The sequence below is a fragment of the Salvia miltiorrhiza genome, chromosome 5, assembly GCF_028751815.1.
Source record: "Salvia miltiorrhiza cultivar Shanhuang (shh) chromosome 5, IMPLAD_Smil_shh, whole genome shotgun sequence".
NCBI classification, from domain to species: domain Eukaryota; kingdom Viridiplantae; phylum Streptophyta; class Magnoliopsida; order Lamiales; family Lamiaceae; genus Salvia; species Salvia miltiorrhiza.
Genome location: NC_080391.1, coordinates 787,048 through 808,340, shown reverse-complemented (window position 1 = coordinate 808,340; position 21,293 = coordinate 787,048). Strand labels below are relative to the sequence as shown.

General features: G+C 36.3%; 3 protein-coding genes across 3 annotated transcripts; all 3 read right to left on the bottom strand.

Moving 5' to 3' along the window:
• Positions 1-1,261: 1,261 nt before the first annotated feature.
• On the bottom strand, positions 1,262-5,079 carry LOC131026585 (uncharacterized). The gene is made up of 5 exons (XM_057956482.1): positions 4,985-5,079; positions 3,449-4,870; positions 2,151-3,083; positions 1,667-1,888; positions 1,262-1,582 (listed from the first exon to the last, which is right to left on the bottom strand). The coding sequence occupies exons 2-5, from the start codon at positions 4,859-4,861 to the stop codon at positions 1,496-1,498; spliced, it is 2,655 nt and encodes an 884-aa protein (XP_057812465.1). The 5' UTR covers positions 4,862-4,870; positions 4,985-5,079; the 3' UTR covers positions 1,262-1,495.
• A 5,705-nt stretch (positions 5,080-10,784) lies between these two features.
• Positions 10,785-11,422, bottom strand: LOC130984930 (uncharacterized). Its single transcript, XM_057907642.1, has 2 exons — positions 11,227-11,422; positions 10,785-11,125 (listed from the first exon to the last, which is right to left on the bottom strand). Exons 1-2 carry the CDS (start codon positions 11,413-11,415, stop codon positions 11,006-11,008), a joined length of 309 nt encoding a protein of 102 aa, XP_057763625.1. The 5' UTR covers positions 11,416-11,422; the 3' UTR covers positions 10,785-11,005.
• A 2,067-nt stretch (positions 11,423-13,489) lies between these two features.
• LOC131024730 (agglutinin-2-like) lies at positions 13,490-14,194 on the bottom strand. The gene has a single exon (XM_057954268.1). The coding sequence runs from the start codon at positions 14,192-14,194 to the stop codon at positions 13,490-13,492; it is 705 nt and encodes a 234-aa protein (XP_057810251.1).
• Positions 14,195-21,293: the final 7,099 nt, after the last annotated feature.

The following is a 21,293-nucleotide window of genomic DNA, read 5'->3' as shown; positions in this document are numbered from 1 at the left end:
CGAACTTAAACTCGCGATCTCTACCAGAGAAGAAAAATCTCTCAGGATTTGCGCTGTTCTTCGCGTGGCATTCGAAGGCCCGTATCTCCGGCGGGGGGAAGAGGAAGCAGAGAGGCAGCGGTATACACAATAGTGTTAAAGGTTACAACATCAGGCTCGAACTCTTTGAAGCATTTCGTCGATCAGATGAAGGGCAAGAGAGCTATATGTGAATTAATCCCATTTTCTGTGTGACCTTTTGTCTGTGAATTCAAGAGTGAGAAAAAAATCCCAAAAAACAAAAAGAATGGAAATTAGTGAAAAAGAATATCTTAAAAGAATGCGAGAGAATGGATGATGAAGATGAGAGCGAAGAGCAAAACGAGTTAAGCTTCGAGGAGGCGAAAGACGGAGGGAGCTCGAGCAACAGCACGGTGGAGGAGAGCGACAAGAAGCCGCCGGTGAGGCCTTATGCCCGGTCGAAGATGCCGAGGCTGCGGTGGACGCCGGAGCTCCACCTGCTCACGTATAGATTCAAATTCGAATCTGGGATAGGCGAAGAAATATCTAATTTGGTGGTTGAGATTATAAAAATTGAATTTGTGTTTGACACAATTTGAAAGAAGAATATAATTATGTTGGAAACACAATTTGATGTCCAAACTTCAGCTTGTAATCGTGCTATGCTAAAACCCAACAGAAAAGAGAAAACCTGATCTGGAAAAACAAATAAACAGCAGAGACGCATATAAACTGTTCGACAAAATGTTAGAAAGGAAAACAGAACAGAAAGGAGAAGGAAGAGATAGAGTGCTGCGCCGTGGAAATGATTTAGAGAGTTCTAGTCGAGATTTCTTGCCGAGGAGAATAATTCATTGACTGAAACGGGCTCGCAATCAGAAATTGAATCGAATCATGGTTTTACATGAAACGAGTGTAGAGAATCAATGGGGAGAGTGGATGAATTGAAAGAAGAATTGGAGATAATTATTCCCAAAATCATTTGGCAGCGTGTTAAGTTGATTGAAAATAAACAAAGAATAGAAACAATTAAGTCTAAACTCCAATTGCAACTCACTTTCACTGCAAAGGTTAAATAATAACAATGAGAAAATTATGGCTTTTTGTTTAGCTCTTTCTGGAAACCTGAGTGTTTATGCTACAAACCACAATAATTACATCAGCACTTTCTGTCACTCTTCTATGTACCTCTGAAATTCCAGAAACTCAAAACAAAATCTTCAGAAACACCATAATTTGATGACAACAGAAACACCATAATTTCATGACAACAAAAACACCATAAACCTTAATCATTATCTCAATTTCAGACCATTCATATGTCACAAAATCTTCAGCAACATGCTATCCAGTAATTAGAATTAATAGTTGAGCCATTGAGAAATAATTGAGTTTTCCTTTTTGCAGTCAAAAACTTGTGACAAAACTTGTTCACCAACACCTTTTCAACAAAAAATTAGTTCAGCAAAAAACTCTCAACAAAATGCTTCCACGATCACGGAGGTGTTTGGGCGTCGATGACTTGAGAGCTTTGACTAGAACGTAGTTCATTCATAACGTGTACTCTTCGTCCAATTGAAGGCTGTTGAGTTATGAAAATATTGTATCATTAAAGATCTTTTAATACACAATATTTTCATGAAAAGTAAAGTAAAGTAAAATATACCATAAGATACACATTTCCAGTATCAGTGTGCAACAAACCAAGGCCTGAGCTCACTGTTGTTGGTCTTTCTTGGTTTGAAGTACTTCCCCTTGGTCTCCCTCTCGACCTTGATCTTGTTGGCTGATCAACCAACGTTGAAGAAGAACCTGAGATAGACGCATCTTTCCTTGAATTAGATGCATCTTTCCTTGGTCTTCCTCGTGCCTTCTTCGGCTGTGTTATCTAATAAATTTTGTTCAGAAAAAAATAACGTATCACATATACTTAACAACAACTTAACAGCAACATCAAAAATTAATTATTAGACTTATAACATACCTATCATTCTCATATATAGAAACATGATATATACTTAAATTTGATGCAAACTCTGAACAAAACTTGCTAATAAGCCACAAAACTTGATATATACGTATCACATATACTTAACAACAACTTAACAGCAACATCAATAAATTTGTTTAGAAAAAGATAATGTAAGTACCTTTTGAGAAGTGGTTGCTTTACATGTCCTAACATTGTGATCAGAGCCACCACATTTGCTACAAGACATTTTCACCTTCCCTTTTCTGGACAAGCATAAGTCTCCAACCTTTTTCGGTTCATCATGTCCTCGTTTTCTTACTTTTTTGGGCCTACCGGGCTGTTTTTGATATTGTGGTGGGAGCACAGGTGGTTCATTCACAAGAGGCCATTCTTTTTCTCCTTGAATTGGTTGCAAACCATTCTTATAACATGATTGCCAATTAGAACTATGGTAAAACACATCAACAAACTTCGCATAGTCTTCCCTACAATGGACAATGCATGCCAAAGCATGACAACAAGGTAAACCCGTGAGCTCCCAATATCGACAACTGCATTCCTTCTCAACTAGATCGACTATATGTGTGTCATTATACTTTTGTACCTCATACTTCCCGCCAACAGCCGGTGCAACGTCACAATGTTTGATTTCATTCAAATCATGCTCTAATTTAATCCTAATGTTGGGACACAAGACATCTTTTCGACCTTCGGAAAGTTTATGCAAATCATATAACCTTCTCATTAGCAACAATCTTATCCCATCAAGCATGTCAATCAAAGGACTATCCCTGAACTTAAGTATGTAGCTATTAAAAGATTCACATATATTGTTATCGACAATGTCCAACTTGTTGTAAGAGTTGATGTGAGACTTACAAAAACTTTTAGGATTTTGAATCAAAAAGTCCTCAGCCGCATCGCTAGATTCTGCCCTCAGTTCAGCCAACTGTGCATTATAATCGGACATGCAAGTGCTTTTCACTATATTCCAGAAAAGGATTTGAAACTTCACCCCTGGCCATTTTTTCTTCCAATTTGCATAAATATGTCGAGCACAATGTCGGTGCTCAGCATTTGGCGCCAATGTATGGACTGCATTAATCAACCCCTGTGTATAGAAAACTATCAACTCCCAATCTCAACCTCAATAGCAGCCACTATAACAGCAACTATAACAGTAAGTATAACAGCAACTATAGCAGCAACTTAACAGCAACTTATTCTCACTATGACAGCAACTTATTCCCACTTTAACAGCAAATTAACAGCAACTATAACATCAACTTATTCTCACTATAACAGCAACTTAACAACAACATGATATATACTTAACATGATATATACTTAATAGACTTATTCCCACTATAACACACTAATAACAGCCCAAAATGCAGTTGAAAATATCAACTTAACGGACTTATAACAGACTTTTTATAGTTCCAAAAATGCAGTTGAAAATAGAATAATTTATACCTTTTGCTTATCACTCATAAAGGTCCATCCAAATCCATCAATGATCCTAAGGTCCTCAAACAACTTCTCCATAAACCACATCCACGTCTCTTCATTCTCTTTCTCCACAACTGCCCAAGCTAGTGGATACATCTTATGATTGCAATCCTTTGATATTGCAGCAAGTAAAGCCCCTCCAATAGTGGTCTTTAGAAAGCAAGCATCAAATGATATAAACCTTCGACATCCAATGAAGAAACCTTTACGAAGTGCTGAAAAACCCAAGTACACCCGCTGAAAAACTGGTTTTTCTTCATGGTTCAAGTATGTCTTCAATAAGAAAGTGCCCTCTCTATCTCTTTTTTGCAACTCCATAAGGTATGATCGAATCTTCGCATAGTGGCCCTCAAGGGTTCCATGTATAATGTCCATGGCTTTTTTCTTCGCCCTATAGCACTTCAAGAGTGGAGCTCGAACTTGATATTTCTTTCTCAATTCACGTTGCAATTCGAGGGCCTTCAACATAGGATTAGTTTTGAGATGTTCTAAAAAGCGATCTGCTATCCATGCTGAAGTGACTTGTCTATTGTGGATTGGCCTCACACATTCGTGTTTTCCGACATATCTCTTGATAACACATGTTGGCTCACGAGTCAATTTGCTAGCATACAATTTCCATGGGCAGCCTGGCTCACACTTTGCTTGTATTCTGTCGGCTTCAGATTTTACCCATTTTATGTTATGCCCATTCACAATCGCCCACAACTTCACCGCCTCCTTGCATTCTGCTACATCAGCGAATCGCATGCCAAGTTGCAATTTTAGAGTCTTAGGATCACAATCCTTATCGTATTGCAAATTTTTTACCATATTTCCAATTTTCTTGGCATCTTCATCTTCATAAATGGAATCATCGGACTTATCATATTCGGACAAATCCCCGCCCTCATAAACGGAACCCATTTCGTTCACCACATCAACTTGCAAGCCCTCAAAACCCTTCCCAGAAATTGGTTCTAAACTCTCCAAACCTTCAATATCATCCTCAGTATTCATATGCTTTCCACCATCAACATCAAAATCGTTAAACCCATCATTAGGATCCAAAGCATCATCAATATTATCAACCAAACTCCTACAGTCAACATAAATATCAAGACGCTTATTTTCCATATCAACACAGTTATATATGTTGGTCCGATATTCATTTTCGTCTTTGAAGAAGATAAGGTCGTCTGTGCTCTTAACTTTAAAAGCAAATTTCATAAGATCATGGCATCCCGGTTCAACATACCCGTCAACTAAATCAGGAAAGGTCCACGAATACCAATCCCATTCTTCTAGAATATCAAGTTCACCACCTATGTAGCTCGTTTCTCCCTCAAATTTTCCACCAAAATGCACTCTAACAGTAATTAGATCTGGAAAACTCATGCTGATTCCCTGCGAACCCAAAATTAAAAAAAAAAAAACTTAATTAACTATTAATTAATCACTAATTATTCACTAATACGACAAAAACCAATTAGAAAAAGGGAAACCAATGTAATTCCATACCTTTGACCTTGAAAAGTGAGGACCACTATATCTGTCACGTGCAGCAGAAAAGGAAGATAAACACTACCCTACAAAGCAATAAAAAACTCTATCAAAAATCAAACACACATGGCATGAAATTTTTTTAATTTCGACATCAAAATCAAGAAAATCGTTCCAGAATGAAGAAAGTAGTTTCGACCTTTGAATCCAAAAATCGGCGTGCTCTTTCGCCGAATCTGAACTGAAGATCGAAGGTTTGTAATCGCCGAATTTCCTTGTCTGTAATCAATGAATTTGAAGTGCTATAGAGAGATTAGGGTTTATTCTTAATTTAAGTTATTAGCATGATAATTGTAATTATTTGGGCAAGAATATTATTAATTTTCAGATGGATTTGACGTGGATTTGAAAAAGAGATTATTAAATGATGTCATTTAAAAGAAATAAAATTTAAATTACACTGTGGCATCCGGCAAGCCACGTCACTTTTCTGGTGGCCGGAAAATAGATGCGGGATATATTTGATAAAACGCTGATACTTTGAGGGTTTAGAGAGTATTTCGAAAGTTCCAGGGTATTTTTGATAAAACGGGTATAGTTCAAGGTTTAATATGATAGATAGAAGTCGAAGTCGAATTCGGGTGGTGGAGCCATGGATGCAGATAGATAGATAGATAGATAGATAGATAGATAGATAGATATTTGCTTTGGGATTGGTGAATAGAGCATGCAAAGCTCTCTTGTATTTATACTAGTCTAGAGCAATTAAGGTTACATATTATATACTTTAATTAAATAGCTTGCTGTGTTTTTTTGGGATTTTAGGCTGGATCAACAACTTTTCTATTCATGTGCAACTTACATGATAAAACAACTGATATATGAAAATAAAATGAAACACAATGTGTGAGGTCAGGTAGCTACACATTTCATCGAACAGTTACAGATCTTGATCTCAACAACCCAATTTCCCAAGATTTATCTCATTAGGCATTACTGCACTCGCAAATCTAAAATTAAGAAATTTCAATAATAATAAAATTCATCTTTCAAGAAACTCTCATCTTTTGTGTTGCCACAACCCGCATTTTTTTATATTTAATTCCTCTTTAATCTTTTCTTTTGCTTTGTGTAATTTTTATTCATCAGGGTTTAAACTTGACAGCCTGAGAATAGCTTCTAGTTTCTGCCATTCGTAGAGAAGAAATAGAAGAACAATAAATAAAAAAAATTAATAAGTTGTAATGTATTTCTTCAGGCATTAGTCACTCTACCACTAAGCCAACACACTCATATAACATATCTTAATTCCTTTTGGATTAATCATATTTTGTATCCTCAAGTTTCGTTAGTTTTAATTTCAAAGAATGTCCCCAACTTTCGTTTTCTATTTACAAACCCTCAACGATTAGGTTTTTTTAAAAAAAAAAATTATCTTGCTATACAAAATTTGACAATGGAACGATGAGTTACCCTCTCTAAATTCTTATCTTTAACTTTTTTTCCACCTCACCCAATAAAATGAAGTCGTTCCACCTAACAATCCAAAGAAGTGACTCATCATTCCATTACCAAATTATATTTATAGGGAAGATATCAATAGATAATGCTAAATGTACAGAGAAAGAGAAAGGCGGTCTAAATAAGTTGATAAATTTACTGAATACACCAACAATTTTACTAAATAAGGTGGAATTTTTATGAATAAATGTATATTCATGCGGTCTCTTGATTTATTGGGTAAAGTTATTAACTTATTCAGAACGAATAATATAGAATTGTTCATAAAGATCAATAGAGAATGTTAAATATAGAGTGACTGGAGAAAGAAATGTCGGTGTCGAATAAGTCAATAACTTTTCCGAATACGTCAACAATTTTACTGAACAAGCTAGTTTTGGTTGATTCTTATCCCATTGGATATAGGTGAAATCATATTCTTCAGGATAAAAATACTCAATCATGCAAAGTAAACGTCTCTTATTGTATTCATAGATGATTGATATATGACAATATCAAGAACATGCTTGATTAGATGGAATGGAGCATCAGCATCGATTCTAATACGTCTCAATGCTTGATACTCGACTCTTGATCGAGCACCGAGTAGTATGAAATAATGATTAATCATACCTCTTCCATTCCTTTGTTTAGTACATTTTTTATTAGGAATTACTATTCCATTTGGAATCATCATCCCTATATGTATATATATGAGAACAGTCATTCCTTCAACCTATCATGCTATGCCATTCAATTCTCAATGTTTCTCATTTATTTCCTCCCTCCATTGCATTCCTACTTCCATCTCCTCTCATTGCAATCCAACATATCAAGCATATCCTAAGAGCTCTGACTGACAAAGTCCTCCTTATCCTATGCTGACTTTTTAGGATTTAATTAGGGTTTATATATAAAGAAAATGTACTCGATATTTTATTTCGTTTAACACCTTTTATAATCGAAATTCTCATTGTTTTCTATTGAAGCTATATTTCCGCATTAGCTACTTACGAGGCAGATGGGATCCTCTGTCCCACAATATTGTGTGTACCACGTGTACCACACTTCATTTCTTTATTTTATAAATTATTTTTTAAAAAATAAAAATTATTATATTATTATAAACTCTAATTAGTATTTATCATTGAAAAATTAAAATTTAAAAAATTATATACCCTAACTTTGAATTAATGAACCCAAATAATCTATTATTAATTCAAATAAATATAAAAAAATAATTATAAACCCTAAATGGATGAGTGAACCCTTGTTAATTATCTTAATAATATATAAAAGCATAATAAATTAAAATGAAATAAAAAATAATTTATAAATATAAAGAAATAAAGAGTGGTACACGTGGTACACACTATATTTTAGGACAGAGGATCCCATTTGCTTACGAGGTTAGATGATATGTATGAAACGAAGATTAGTTCATACAGTCAATATTTATAATTTCTTCACTACAATATTCATTTATTTCAAAAGTCACTGCCACGTGGCTTTTTATGATAGCATATTGGATTTATTAAATACAAGTTGGCAGTGTTTAATGTTAATAAGAGAAGCGCGTATTTTGTGGATCTTGTAAAATTATACAAAAATACATATGCTGAAATGCTTTTATAATATCAGTAATAAGACATTCATGGTATTATTATATTGAAACAGAAGAAATAATAAACAATTTCCTAATATCGAAAACATCATGAGTTGTTACAAGTAAAAGACAAAAAACATTAGAAGAGTTTATTTTCAGCACCCCTATGCCCAGCATGGGGTCCTCCACAATTAATTTAATGTGCTTCACTTTAAATTTACAAGTTATAATTATTTTTTTCTTATATTTTAATTATTATGATCTTAAGATAATTAACTAGGCTTCACTCATTCAAAATATGGTGTATAATTATTATTTTTATTTATTTGAATTATATAATTGATTATCAGAGTTTCTTCAAAATATTTATATAATTCTTTCTCTAGATATAAACTTTTTAATTTTATTTTTTTGTGATAAAGATTAGAGTACATTACGGTGGACTTAAATTTGAGATATTTGGCCTCAGACATTAACCGCTCTGTCAACGCACACACCACATCATTTTCTTGACTTGTAAAATAAATAAATAATTTTAAAGATCGCATGACGATAGACTCGAACTAAGATCTTTGGCCTCACACGTACATCTAAGCGTCATTTATTTTCTTTTGTTTTTAGCTGGTTAAACAAATATTTTAAAAATCCGTGTGACGATTGTGATTAAATGTCGTCATATCCCTTTAAATCGTAGCTGCTTGTCTAAATTATTAAATTGTTAATTGCTTTGACCAAAATTGCAGGATGATAATTGCTTCTAAATGTCAACTAATGGTTCGCATTCCGTATATGTCAACTGTTTAGAAGTCCTATTTTTAATACTCATCCACAAATAATGGCCCAATTTTTTTTATTTTTTTTAGCATTACATTAAAGCTCTAAATTAAGGAACCCTACTTATTGCATAAAACGAATTTTCGGTATTTATAAATAAAATACCTTAAAACTGGATTAATTTTGGCTATTATCAGTGGGACGAAGGGAGTATATATATTGAGAATTAATCCCTTCCTTTTAAAGGATATGGCAGATGGATTTATGAATTCAAAAATCCATATATATAATGTATTGAAAAGAATGCATAATTATATATACATATAAATATATATATATATATATAAATTAAATGTATGTATAATCTTATTTTTGAAAGGATTTAAAAAGATAATAATGTGATGTAACTATATGACGAGGCTTGGTGACGTCCAAACTATCGAGATAAAATGACGTAACAGACTTAATCTCTATTTATATATAGTTCATTTATTTAATTCTAACAAAAATGTTACTTAGATGTGCTGATGAGAACATGCAACCGACTTGACCATATTAATGTGTATAAACAAATAGAAATTGCCTCCTTGTCAACTACATGTGAACATGATTTATTTTACTTGTAAAAATATAAACTATATAGGTGAAGTGTATCAATTTTTTGCTATCATAACGAGCCACGTAGCAACACTACAAAAAAACAGAGGATAACCAGCGGCGTTTTCCGTCAGTAATGGCGAGGCGGCCGCCGGAAAATAAACTACCGGCGGCATTACCGGCGGCGAGACGCTGCCGATAAATTTCTCGTCGATAACACAATTACCGGTGGCAAAACACGCCTACCGGCGGTAGGTCCCGCCGTTATAATTCGTCGGTGAACGGCGGAGACCTACCGGCACATTACCGGGGGCGTTTTTGCCGCCGGCAATGTTCACCGGACGGCGGCGGTGATAACCTGCCGGAGACTATTTCATTACCGGCGGCAAAATGTCGTCGCTAATTGCCGGCGGCATAATGCCGCCGGTAATTTTTTTTGAAATTTAATTAATTAATTAATTAATTATATTTATTTATTTATTTTTATTTATTTATTTATTTCGTAAGTTAGACGAACTTCCCAGTCGGTCACCCATCTTAGCTGTGCTCTAAGTCAAGCACGCTTAACTTTGAAGTTCCTTTGGAATGGTCATCAGTACATAATACTCGTATTATTGATATATATAGTACCTATTAATTCATTTAAAGTCTAATTCAATATACAAAATCATATATTCATAACCTTATAATATATCGAGATGGTATCTATGAGATGCTGTTAATTACGGATCGAAGTCGTTTTTGTCTTTATTTTTATGTCGCAAAAGTATTTATTTATTAATTTATTATTATTATTATATTTTTTTTAAATCAATCTAGTTTATACACCATAAGTATTTTAATTTGATAATTGTATTTTGAATTTATTTCCATACGTCCTTATTTTTATAAAAAACAAGGGAGATAATTTGTTATAAGATAAGTAATTTGAATTTATTTCCATTCGTCGTTATTTTGAATTTATTACTTTGTTACGAAGAAATTGTAATGTTGTTTGAAAACATGAAATTAATAGTTGCTCAACATAACATAAATGTAAAAAGAAAGTGCAAGTGTAATTTTGTTCCTAAACATAGTTCAAACAAATAGTTCCAAAACATGAATTAAATAGTCCAAAACATGAAATTAATAGTTCTAAAACATGAAGTGCTGCTCAAAATAGCTGACCCGACCGCCTCATGAACTCCTCGAATTGAGCCATACGCTGCTCGAGGGCCTCACGTTCTGCTCGAGAAGCCTCTCGTTCGGCCTTACGTGCTGCTTGTTCAGCCTGAAGGCGCTCTTCCAGCGTGGAGATCCGTGTCTCATACAGCTGTTGAGACATTATGGAAGTGCCTGTGCTTTGAGAAGACCCCCTACTAACCTGGCTCCTACCGGCACTTCCAGTGCCGTAGAGTCGGGACCTGTCGGGCCGTACGACCTCCAAGTAGATCTCAGGCAGTCGGTCCTCTCGCCCAGTCTCAACAGCAATGCGACGAATCTCCGCCTAATTCAGACATAACAATTGAAAATTGTATTAAAATAAATACATTTCACTATGAATTACTAATATTTGATTAAACTTAAACGCTTACATCTAGTCTCTCATGCCTCGGTGACAGAAAAGTTCCATCCTCGCGCATGTGGAGGCGGAGGAAGGTGCTATAGTTCTGTGCAGCCGGGGGGAGTCCAGTCTCCAAGCTCTGTCCATGCATGCATATAAGATAAATAAGTTATTATTTGCGATATTATATATATATATATATATATATATTACTTATGAATTTATTTGATAATTACTAACCAGACTCTGCTGCATGATACGAGTGGACTGAGACCCTCCCACGTGCCTGCTGATCCCTGTACCGGGTCCATCGGGCTCAGACATCCGGTTCGCACGTGCTCGCTGGGAAACGGCCTGAACAGCCTCCTGACTCCAGTATGCCTGGAGTCCTGTCCAGAATTCGGCAGACATCCAGAGGGGTCTATCCATCTCCCGACCTTCATCAGTACTAGCCCCGACCTTCATCGGTACTAGCCCTGAGCTTCCTCTTGTAGTCACTCATCATGTCACTGTATCTCTTGCTGGCTTTCTGTTCCCACATCGCCCTGACCAATAGCTCGTCCTCAGGCGACAAAGCAAACTCTTTCTGTTGAAAGAAATAGTTAATTTAATATATAACATTTTACAATAGATAATGATAAATTTATATGCACTATAAATTCAATCATACCTGTAATTCGGCAAAGTACGAATCCTTCACAGCCGGGGGAGTCAACCTCCAAGTGTACCCGCCTGGGTTATCCACCCTCTTAAATGCTTTAGTGCAGGCTTTAGCCAGGCCCACTGGCTCCATCAAAGCACTGTGTAAAACTAATTTAAGGATTTGTTTGCTATACGAAAAATAATGATTTAAATTAAAATACTTACCCATTAGGCATCCTCTGAAAGACAATCCTCCCATGTGCTTCCCTAGTCGAGCTGGCCCTAATGGTGGCAGCTGTAGGGCCGCTGGGCCTTCTAGCCCGTGAACTACTAGACGCTTGGGGAGTCTCAGGAGTCGCAGAAATCCCTGTACCGGACCCATCAGATGTGTCATCAGTCGGCTGCTCATCTCGATCAGACAGACCAGATCGACCAAACGAAAATATACTTCTACGACGAGACATGTTACCTGTTTCAAATTGATTTATATAAGCATTGACACACATAAAATATCATGAATTACTTGAATCTAACGAAATTTCGACAGCATATATGCATTGCTGATGGATCCCTCAACCTTGGCTTTGTTTTTTAATCGAGATAGGTAACTCCTTCAACAGAAGCCAATTCAGATTCAACTCAAGAGTGAGCAACTGTTGTTTTAGCTGACAAACTCGAGCAAAATTACGTTGAGAAAATCGATCTTTGAGATCGCTCCAAATAAGTGAAGCATCATCGATGTACATGACGCTTGAACTGATCTCCGGTATAACAGAATTACGGAGCCAAGAGACAACCATGCTATTGCATCGGAGCCACTGAGCATATAGCAGATCGGAATGCGAGTTTATTTTTCTCCATGAGTGCCGTAGTCATGGAGCGATTCAAGCTGATGTAATTAGATCCATTCAGCTGTTGTGTAACTAGCTGAACACCTGGGTTATCGCTACTAGGTAGAAAATATGGGCTGCTTTGATCCTCGTAAGGAGATGAGATTTAGAAGATTGGGGTGTTTGCGGAGCCATTGAAGGAGAAAACGAAGAAAATCAGCGGAAGACTTTTGCTCTGGATACCATGATAGAATCAGTATTTTGCAGAGAGAAAAGATAACTTTGTGGAAAAGAAAAGCTATGTTATTTTAGTTCAAAGCAATTACAACGGAAGGGAGCAGCTTATATATTGCTGCAACAACCAACTCACGCATGAAGCGTCAGCTCAACAGAAAAGGAAGCTAAACAAAATTAACTAGTTTATTCTCATGCATGCACACCATCATGCACACGCATTTACTCTATTTTTATTCTCAATATCCCACTTGCACGAATATCACGTTGCCTCTTATTAAGCTATTTTACATGTTCAGCAATACCACTTCCAGTTTTATTTAGATTGATGTTCGCTCCTGCTTGATGAAATGCTTCAATGACAATTACTTTTTTATTGTGAGAACTCTGCACTGAACCTACAAATTAAGTTTTTTACAGTGGGCCTATAAACAATTCACAATTATTTTGGTTGAGAGTGCACCTACTTATACACTCAGTGTAACTAGCTACTTTATATGTTCAGTGCTGAGTTCTAACGGTTCTCACAATAATAAATTTTATTTGAAATTATATATTAAGCAATATATCCAGAAAAATTTAAGAATCGAAGAGAAATAATAAAATTAAAAGAAAAAAACTATTTCATTCATATTTCAATCCATACACACACAAGAGTAGAGTAGTCGATCGATCGGTAGTCCTTATTACACACTCAAACACAAACACAAACACAAACACAAACACAATGGAAATGGACTTAATTGAAGAAGATGATACGATCGCAAATTCAGACGAATGGAATCTATGCTCCATTCTTAATCGAAAGCTGAGTGGAAGTCCCAGAAAGCGACGTCCTGTTTGGCGACGAAATCGCCGGTGGAGGCGGCGAGGCCGACTTGAACCTCCCCAGGAAGAACATCGCTCAAGTCGCACATGTAGCTGACCACATCGGTCTGTGTGCCGTCGGTGACGAGGGCGGAGATGACTTGAGTGGCGGCGACGTAGGTGATCTTCAAGGTCACCTCCTTCCCGATGAACGACTTCGGAATCTGAACGACTGCCTCGGAAGCCCTAGCTTCAATGTTGATCCCGACGTGTGGAAAATCCGGGTCCCACTCGGGGTTGCGGAAGATGTCGAACTCCACGGCAAACACTTTGGGGTTGTCGGGCGCGTAGATTCCGAGGTTGCCGCCATCGGGGTCGCTCGGGAAGGTGTGGTCGGCACGGACCATGAAGAAGACAAGGCCGTCGGCCGGGATATCGTTGGAGGACCTAGGTTTCACGATGAATTTCACGGTGGTTTCGAAGTGGGCTTTCTCCGCCCCTATCCAGAGTTGCACCAGATCGCGGTGGATGACTCGGCCGTAGCTGTGCTCCACCTGGTTCGTGAGGCGGAGGTTGGTGGTGTCCGTCGGCATGTAGGCGTCGCCTTGGTAGATCAGGTCCGACTCTTTCGAGCCGTCGAATTCGTAGGTGAAGTCGGTTTTTCGGGAGGTTTTCTTCATTGAGTGGCTCGCCATGGCTAGCTAGCTAGGGTTTCTTGAAGATAATAGTACTAATGGTTTTTGCTTTAGGGTGTGGTGGATAGAGAATGTGAGGTTGCCTTGTATTTATACTATAGTTTACACTCATCTATTGCGGGGCCTACTTGCTAATTTTTATGGTTTTTATACTATAATATATATTAGGGTCAATGGTAGTTTCTAACTACTTTTGAAAATTAAAAGTTGTTAGAAACTATTACTCCATGATCGATCCAACGTTGAGCATCAAGTATCGAGTCTAGTATGTCTCGATGCTCGATCGAGCATCGATTAATAGTTTTAATTTGAATTATTACTCTATGGTTCGAGCGTCGAGCATTCAATTTGGAATTAAGTGATGGTGGATTTGTAGTAGGGTGTTGTGATGGTGGGATGTTGGGAGAGCGGCCGTCGTCGGCCCGTAGTAGCGGTGGCGGTACCCGGATGGGGTCCTTTTTTTAAAATTATAATTAATAAATCATATATTATTTCTTCGTCCATAAAAATTGTAGTCATATTGTTACTTTCGTCCATCTATAAAAATTGTAGTAATTCATTTTTTTGGAAACTGCCCCTTATATTTCAAACACTCAATATTCTTAAAACTCAATCATTTAACACATCAGCTTCGACGAGAACTTTGTTGGAATATAAGTAAATTTATGTGGGATTTTATTTTGGAGGATGAAAATTTTATAGTGGATGAACTAATGTGTATGTGTGTGGACCTGTAAATTAATAAGAGAAAGAGGAGCTTGATTTTCTAAACTTTTAATTCTAACTTACTTAAAGCATCATTACATATGTATATATAGTGGGTAAAAGTCGGCTAAAACCATCTCACCGACTTAATTGTGTGGTTAAAATTAGTTGCTCTAGAGAATTCCATTTCACCGACACAATTCCATTTTTTTATTTATTTTTTCTAGTCTTTTCTCTTATATTCTAGATATTTCTAATACAAATATCTTCACTTAAAAAATCAAGTTTATTTTTTATATTCCAACAAACCTTTTTTTACTTAACTTTAATGGGTCATTTTTCCCCTTTATACACATTTTACAACTATTTATTAAAACTTGTGCCCAAAATTACGTACACTATAATTTTTGTAGACATAGATTTATATACTCCCTCCGTCCCACGAATCTTGACACGTTTGGATTCGGCACGAGAATTAAGAAATTGTAGATTATGTTTTAAGTATGTAGTTAATAAAATATAAAAATGATAAAGTATGAGAGAGAAGGTAATAAAAGTGATAAAGTAGGAGAGAGAAGGTAATAATTATTACCCAAAATAGAAACGTGTCGTGTCAAGATTCGTGGGACGGAGGGAGTATTTTACATGATTATATTTTAGCTTTGAAAATGAATATATATCATTTTGCTTCTATATATTATTAAATAAATTTTAGAGTTAAATTTTGTTATCATGCGGAGTTTTGTAAATTTTCGCATTTTCTTACTTACACGATAGAATTTATGTTTACCTAGTAGAACAAATGTTTAGTTTTACATGATAAGTAGAATTTAATAATATTTAGACGGTAGATCGATGTTCTTCCTTAATTACATGGTAGAATTTCCATTTGCACAACAAAACTCATGTTTCCACATTATATATATTGACAATTTTCACATTATTCAACCATGTAACTAATTAATTGCTACATATTCTTCATTCATGTGACACAAAGTGGCAATAGAGGATTATCTTAAATGTGTTTCCGCACACCCATCATTTCTTTTCACCTTACAATTTTGCATTTCATCGATGTTTTATTAATTTTAGGGCAAATAGAGTCAAAATCCACCAAGTTTGAGCGAGTTCTTGTTTTTCCCACAACTTTCGAATTTCTTGTAAAAATTCATAACTGTGCAATCGATTTGTAATTTTCCCTTAATGATGTTTTTCGGCCATAAAATTGATGGCGTGTAACTTAAGTGTCATACTTATGCTGAGTAGATTAAATTAGGATTAAACGTCGTCGTCGTTTGGAGACTGAAATAATTAGGGAAAATAGCGTCAAAATCCACCAAGTTTGAGTGAGTTCTTGTTTTTCCCATGACTTTCGAATTTCTTGAGTTTATCTTGAAGCTCTTGCACCAAAGTCTTCAAATCTGAATTATCTACTCCACAATCCATTTCAGTGTTTGCTTTTTCCTCCATTCTGCTGTTATTGATAAGCCCTAATCCAACTCCACAATCCACAATCGTTCCACTATATCAACACTCTGAAGCATGAGGACATGTATGAAATGGATGCTCTGAATTTTTCTCCGTGTGCGAAATTCGAATCTTAACTGGGAGCCCATATGATACTTAGAAGGTTCCGATGATATATATGAAACAAAGATTAGTCTAAGAGTAATATTTAAATTTGGGGGATGAAATCATCTTGGCTATGAACTGAGTTACAGTCAATATTTATTATTTTTCTTGAGACATTTTTTTTTTTTGGTCAGTAAATTAAAATTTATTGAAATGCAAGAAAAGGCACCAGGGATGCCAATCAAAACAAGAAAGAAAGTTTAAATCCCTTTGAACACCACCACAAGGTGAAAGGAATTCCCAACTCCAAAACTTTGTAAACCTCATTCCAACTCCAAAGTCTATCCTTAATCTGTAGAACAAGTCTATCAATATCCCAGACTTTACCCCGAAATCGACTCTCGTTTCTGTTCTCCCATAGCATCCAAACAGTTCCCACCCACAACGCAATGAGCAATCTCCTTCCTTTCTTCCTTTTGGCAGCAGAAATGAATGAAGTGAAGTGTTGAAGAATACCTCTAGGATTTGCCGTTTTTTTCTTGAGACATATTTATTATTTATAATTTCTTAGACATTATAATAGGTTCATTGATTTCAAAAGTCAATGCTACGTGGCTTTTTTTTATTATGGTAGCAAATTGGATTTGTTAAATATTACAAGTTGGCAGTTTTTAATATTAGCAAGAGAAGCGCGTATTTTGTGGATCTTGTAAAATTTTACTAAAATATGCTCAAATACTTTTACAAGATCAATTATAAGAAATCCATGGTGTATTTAAACAGTAAAAATAATAAACAATTTCCTAACATTGACAAATATTGATGTCACGGACGATGCTTGCATCTTTCCCATCCTCGTTGGGGCTTTCCCAACCTTAGGGTCATTCATAGGCAACAACTGGTTTCGCCGTGCCACGGCTCATCAGGGGAACGGCATCAGCTCCCATGAGGTCGTGGTAATCTTCTCGGCGAAAGATGTAGTGGGCAGAAATCTGCCTAGCCCATCCCTGCCACTCGGAAGGTAACAGTAAGATCAACCTCTGTATACCGTCATACCCTGATACTCCATGTGCACTCGCCTCGACCCAGTGTCTGTGAAAACCTGCGAGGAACTGTCCGAGGTTATCCCCGTGACATGGAGCATAGGTGCGGTAGGACCGCTCGACCTCCTCTGGACTAGCCCATGGGGGCAGTGGTCGTCGTCGGGTGAAAACAGTTCTCACCATCTAACAAAGGAAATTCTATCGTCAAAAGTAGCACACGACAAGTAACTTAAGGCGATAAGGTTCTAAATATCTAAAATCGGAAAACAAGTTTGGTTCAATAACCATAACGTGCAAAAACACCTCATCATCTAAATCTAGCATTTACACAAGCCATACAGGTTCTTAATACTTAATCACAGATTACCAATTCGACTATCATATAGTTCTAGTGTCGTTGTTTCCCGAACTTAGGGTTTGTTATGTGATGATGATATTTTCTTAAATCTAGCAACGAGCACTAAAAGTTTCAACAAAATAAGTTCAAAAGGCCAAGCTAATTCGAGATCTCATCGTAGAAAAACACTCGAATATTTAAGTTATGCCCATGCCATCAACGTACTATTGGCGTTCGTTACGCTGCTCAATCTTCATGCTCGTGGTTTCATCATGCGACCCTTCGTGTAATTCTTCTTTCTCTATTTCGACCGTCATTGTCGATGTCATCGTAACATGAAGAAAAATTTAAGGCTTCTCCCTAAGTTCTCTTCTATGTTCCGTCGTGAGAGTGAGCATATATAACTTAACAGTTCTAAGTTCTTGTGATTCATACCATAGTCATACTTATTCATGCTTCATACATTTCAAGAAATTAACTTAATTAAAACTTGAAAGTACTTACCATAACCTCCGTTGAGCGTGACGAGATGTAGTGCCAAGCTTTTGTCAACTAGTTCAAAGTGTATTTACTTACTTAATCTAGACTCAACTTAGAAGGAATGAGTAGTACTCAGAGCAAAAGAATTGCTCTGATACCATTCTGTCACGACCGCACTTGCTAAGGATAGCAAATTCGGGAAAACCGCGACTAGGGGAGGGGATTTAGGAGCGGGATTAGAAAAGGGGCATGTTTAGCTTCTTGATGACTCGACTTGTATAAAGAAATCAATCGAAATATCTAGATATCAATGAAGGCCACAAGGGGACCGTACATAATATTATCCCAAAACGGGGTACTCAATAGTTTTAGTACATTATTAAATAATACATATTGTTTGACATAATATCTTAACATAATCAGTGTTCGCAGCGGAATAACAATTTGAGTATATGTATGAAGACATATACTCTACTCTGAGGTAATCATCCTAGTTTGACAAAGCTCCGCTTGCACACTACATCCTCGATCACCGCTCAACCTGCACATTTAAAAATACATGCAGGGCTAAGTACAAAAGTACTTAGTGGACACTTGCCGAAATTTACATACATGCATAATATTTTATTGTCAAGCCTTTCAACAGTAGTAAGATACGAGGGTTTTCCTTTAAAGACTCGTATTTACCAAACATAATATCATTTCTTTCATCAATAACCCGCGCAGGTATTTTATATCATTAATCACCATATCAGTAACTCGTGCCGAGAGGGAGGCCTCCCTCTACGGACACTATGATCGGCCAACCCGCTAGATGACTCACGATCACAAGGTGTACACTAATTCCGAAGGGATTTGCGGTCCCATCCAGAATCCGAATTCGATTAACATCAGATAGGCAATTAATAATAAAACATAAAGCATTTAGGCATTGACAATATCATTTAAATTCATAAGCATAAAGTCTTAACAATTCTAATATATAATTTTAGTTTATACGTAGAAAGCCTACCTGAATAGCAGACTCACGGTTTAGCTCTAACTCTGGTGCTTGACCTTTAATTCGAGAAAATAAAATAAGATTCTAATTCTCGAAAAATCTCAATAAATGAGGATGCGTGAAATGATTATGCATGACTCATATTCCTTTAATTAAATTATGAGATGCTAATCCTATTTAAGGAATTAAAGCTCGTCTTATGAGGTCGGATTATTAATCTTTAATAATCTACTCATCTTAAAATAATCTAATTCACTTACTAATTAATAATTAGTAAGTCTTAAAATCTTCTCTAATTAAATTTAATAGAATAATTATGACGACCCAATTAAAATAAAATAATCAAGGCCCAAAAGGAATTTAATTCGAGCCCAAAAAAATAAATTCGAAGCCCAGTGCATTAATAATATTAGGCCCAACATCAATTAATTTCTAGAGCCCAACAAATGAGGCCCAAGATAATAAAATCATGAAGCCCAATAAGTGAGCCCATCATCACCCTAAAAAAAATTAGTAAATTTTAATATTAATCACTAATTAAAATAATTAGGATTAATAAAGAAGCCTAAAATAATAATTCTTATTGGGTTAAATAAATAAATTTCATTGGACTTAATCAATTAAAACGTAGGAGCCCAAGTAATATAAATTCGAGACCCATTATTAATAAATAATATGTAACGACCCGACTTTTTATTAAGGATTATATACTTTTAATTGCTGATTTAAGGATTGATTATGGTAATTAGAGTTCAGCATCCATTTATAAAATACGAACTTATATGAATTTGATAATTTATATATGTAATGATTTATTTTTTTATTTTCAATAGATGATGCACTCAAAATATATTTTGAGTCCATTAATTTATTGTGGAGAATTTAACACTGAAGTGTTAAATATGAATCTTTTATCGATTGTTTACTTAAGCCCATGAGTAATTTAATTTATGTTAGAAGCAAGCTCAAATGGATTTTATGCTTCAATAAGAATTAGGCTTATATGTCTTAATGTATTTAAATGAGTTTGGAACAATATAATTAATATATTAATCTCTTAGATATTTTAATTAGAATAATCTTAAGCATGCTGAATCCTAAAGCATGCTGAAGAATTTTGAGCGCATGCTGAAGGAAATTCTTCAGTCTTACATGCAGGCTGAAAGTGTTCATACCTGTAAGTTGAAGAATTTCCATCCAAGCCACCCCATTTTTTTTCTTTATAACCTACACCATTTTTCAGCCAATTCCCACCTCTCACATTCATCTACCATCTCTCTCGCAGCCAAGAAACGACACCACATCTTTCATCATTCAAGGTTTATATTTCTAATTTATATATTATGATATCCTTCAATTGTATACATCAACTCCAGAATACCAACACATGCTCATTAACTCAGATTTACATATGCTTTGATAAATGAAGAAAATGAGTAGCAAATTCATAGATTTACAGTTATTAAATATGTACTTGTGAACTGAAGTTACAAGGAAAGAGTTAAAACTTTTATTTGAGCTAATTGCGTGTGTGAGTCGAGGTCAGGGGGAGGGCAGCCTCGGTGGCTCGTCGTCGCCGGCGGTTGACGGACGGCGACGGAGCCGCGGTTGTCTCCGATCTGCCAAGAAAGGGAAAGAGGAGTTTCAGTTTTTAATTTAAAATGAAATGAGAATAGGGAGATCCGGGGCTTACCTTTGTGAGACGGTGCTCGGCTCCTCACAGCGAATCCGACGACGAACGGCAGCGATGGAGGACGAAGAGACGGCGGCCTGGCTTGGACTCCGGCAGAGAGGGTGCATGCCCTGTTCCGATCTAGAGATCTAGAAATCGAGAGAGAGAATCAGGGCGGGCAGGCGGCGGCCGTGCTCTTCCACGGCCAGGCGATGGCCGTGAACATCCGTGGCGTTGAACGGCGGCGGCAGATCTGCCATGGAGGAGAGGCGGAAGGCGACGGAGCGGCG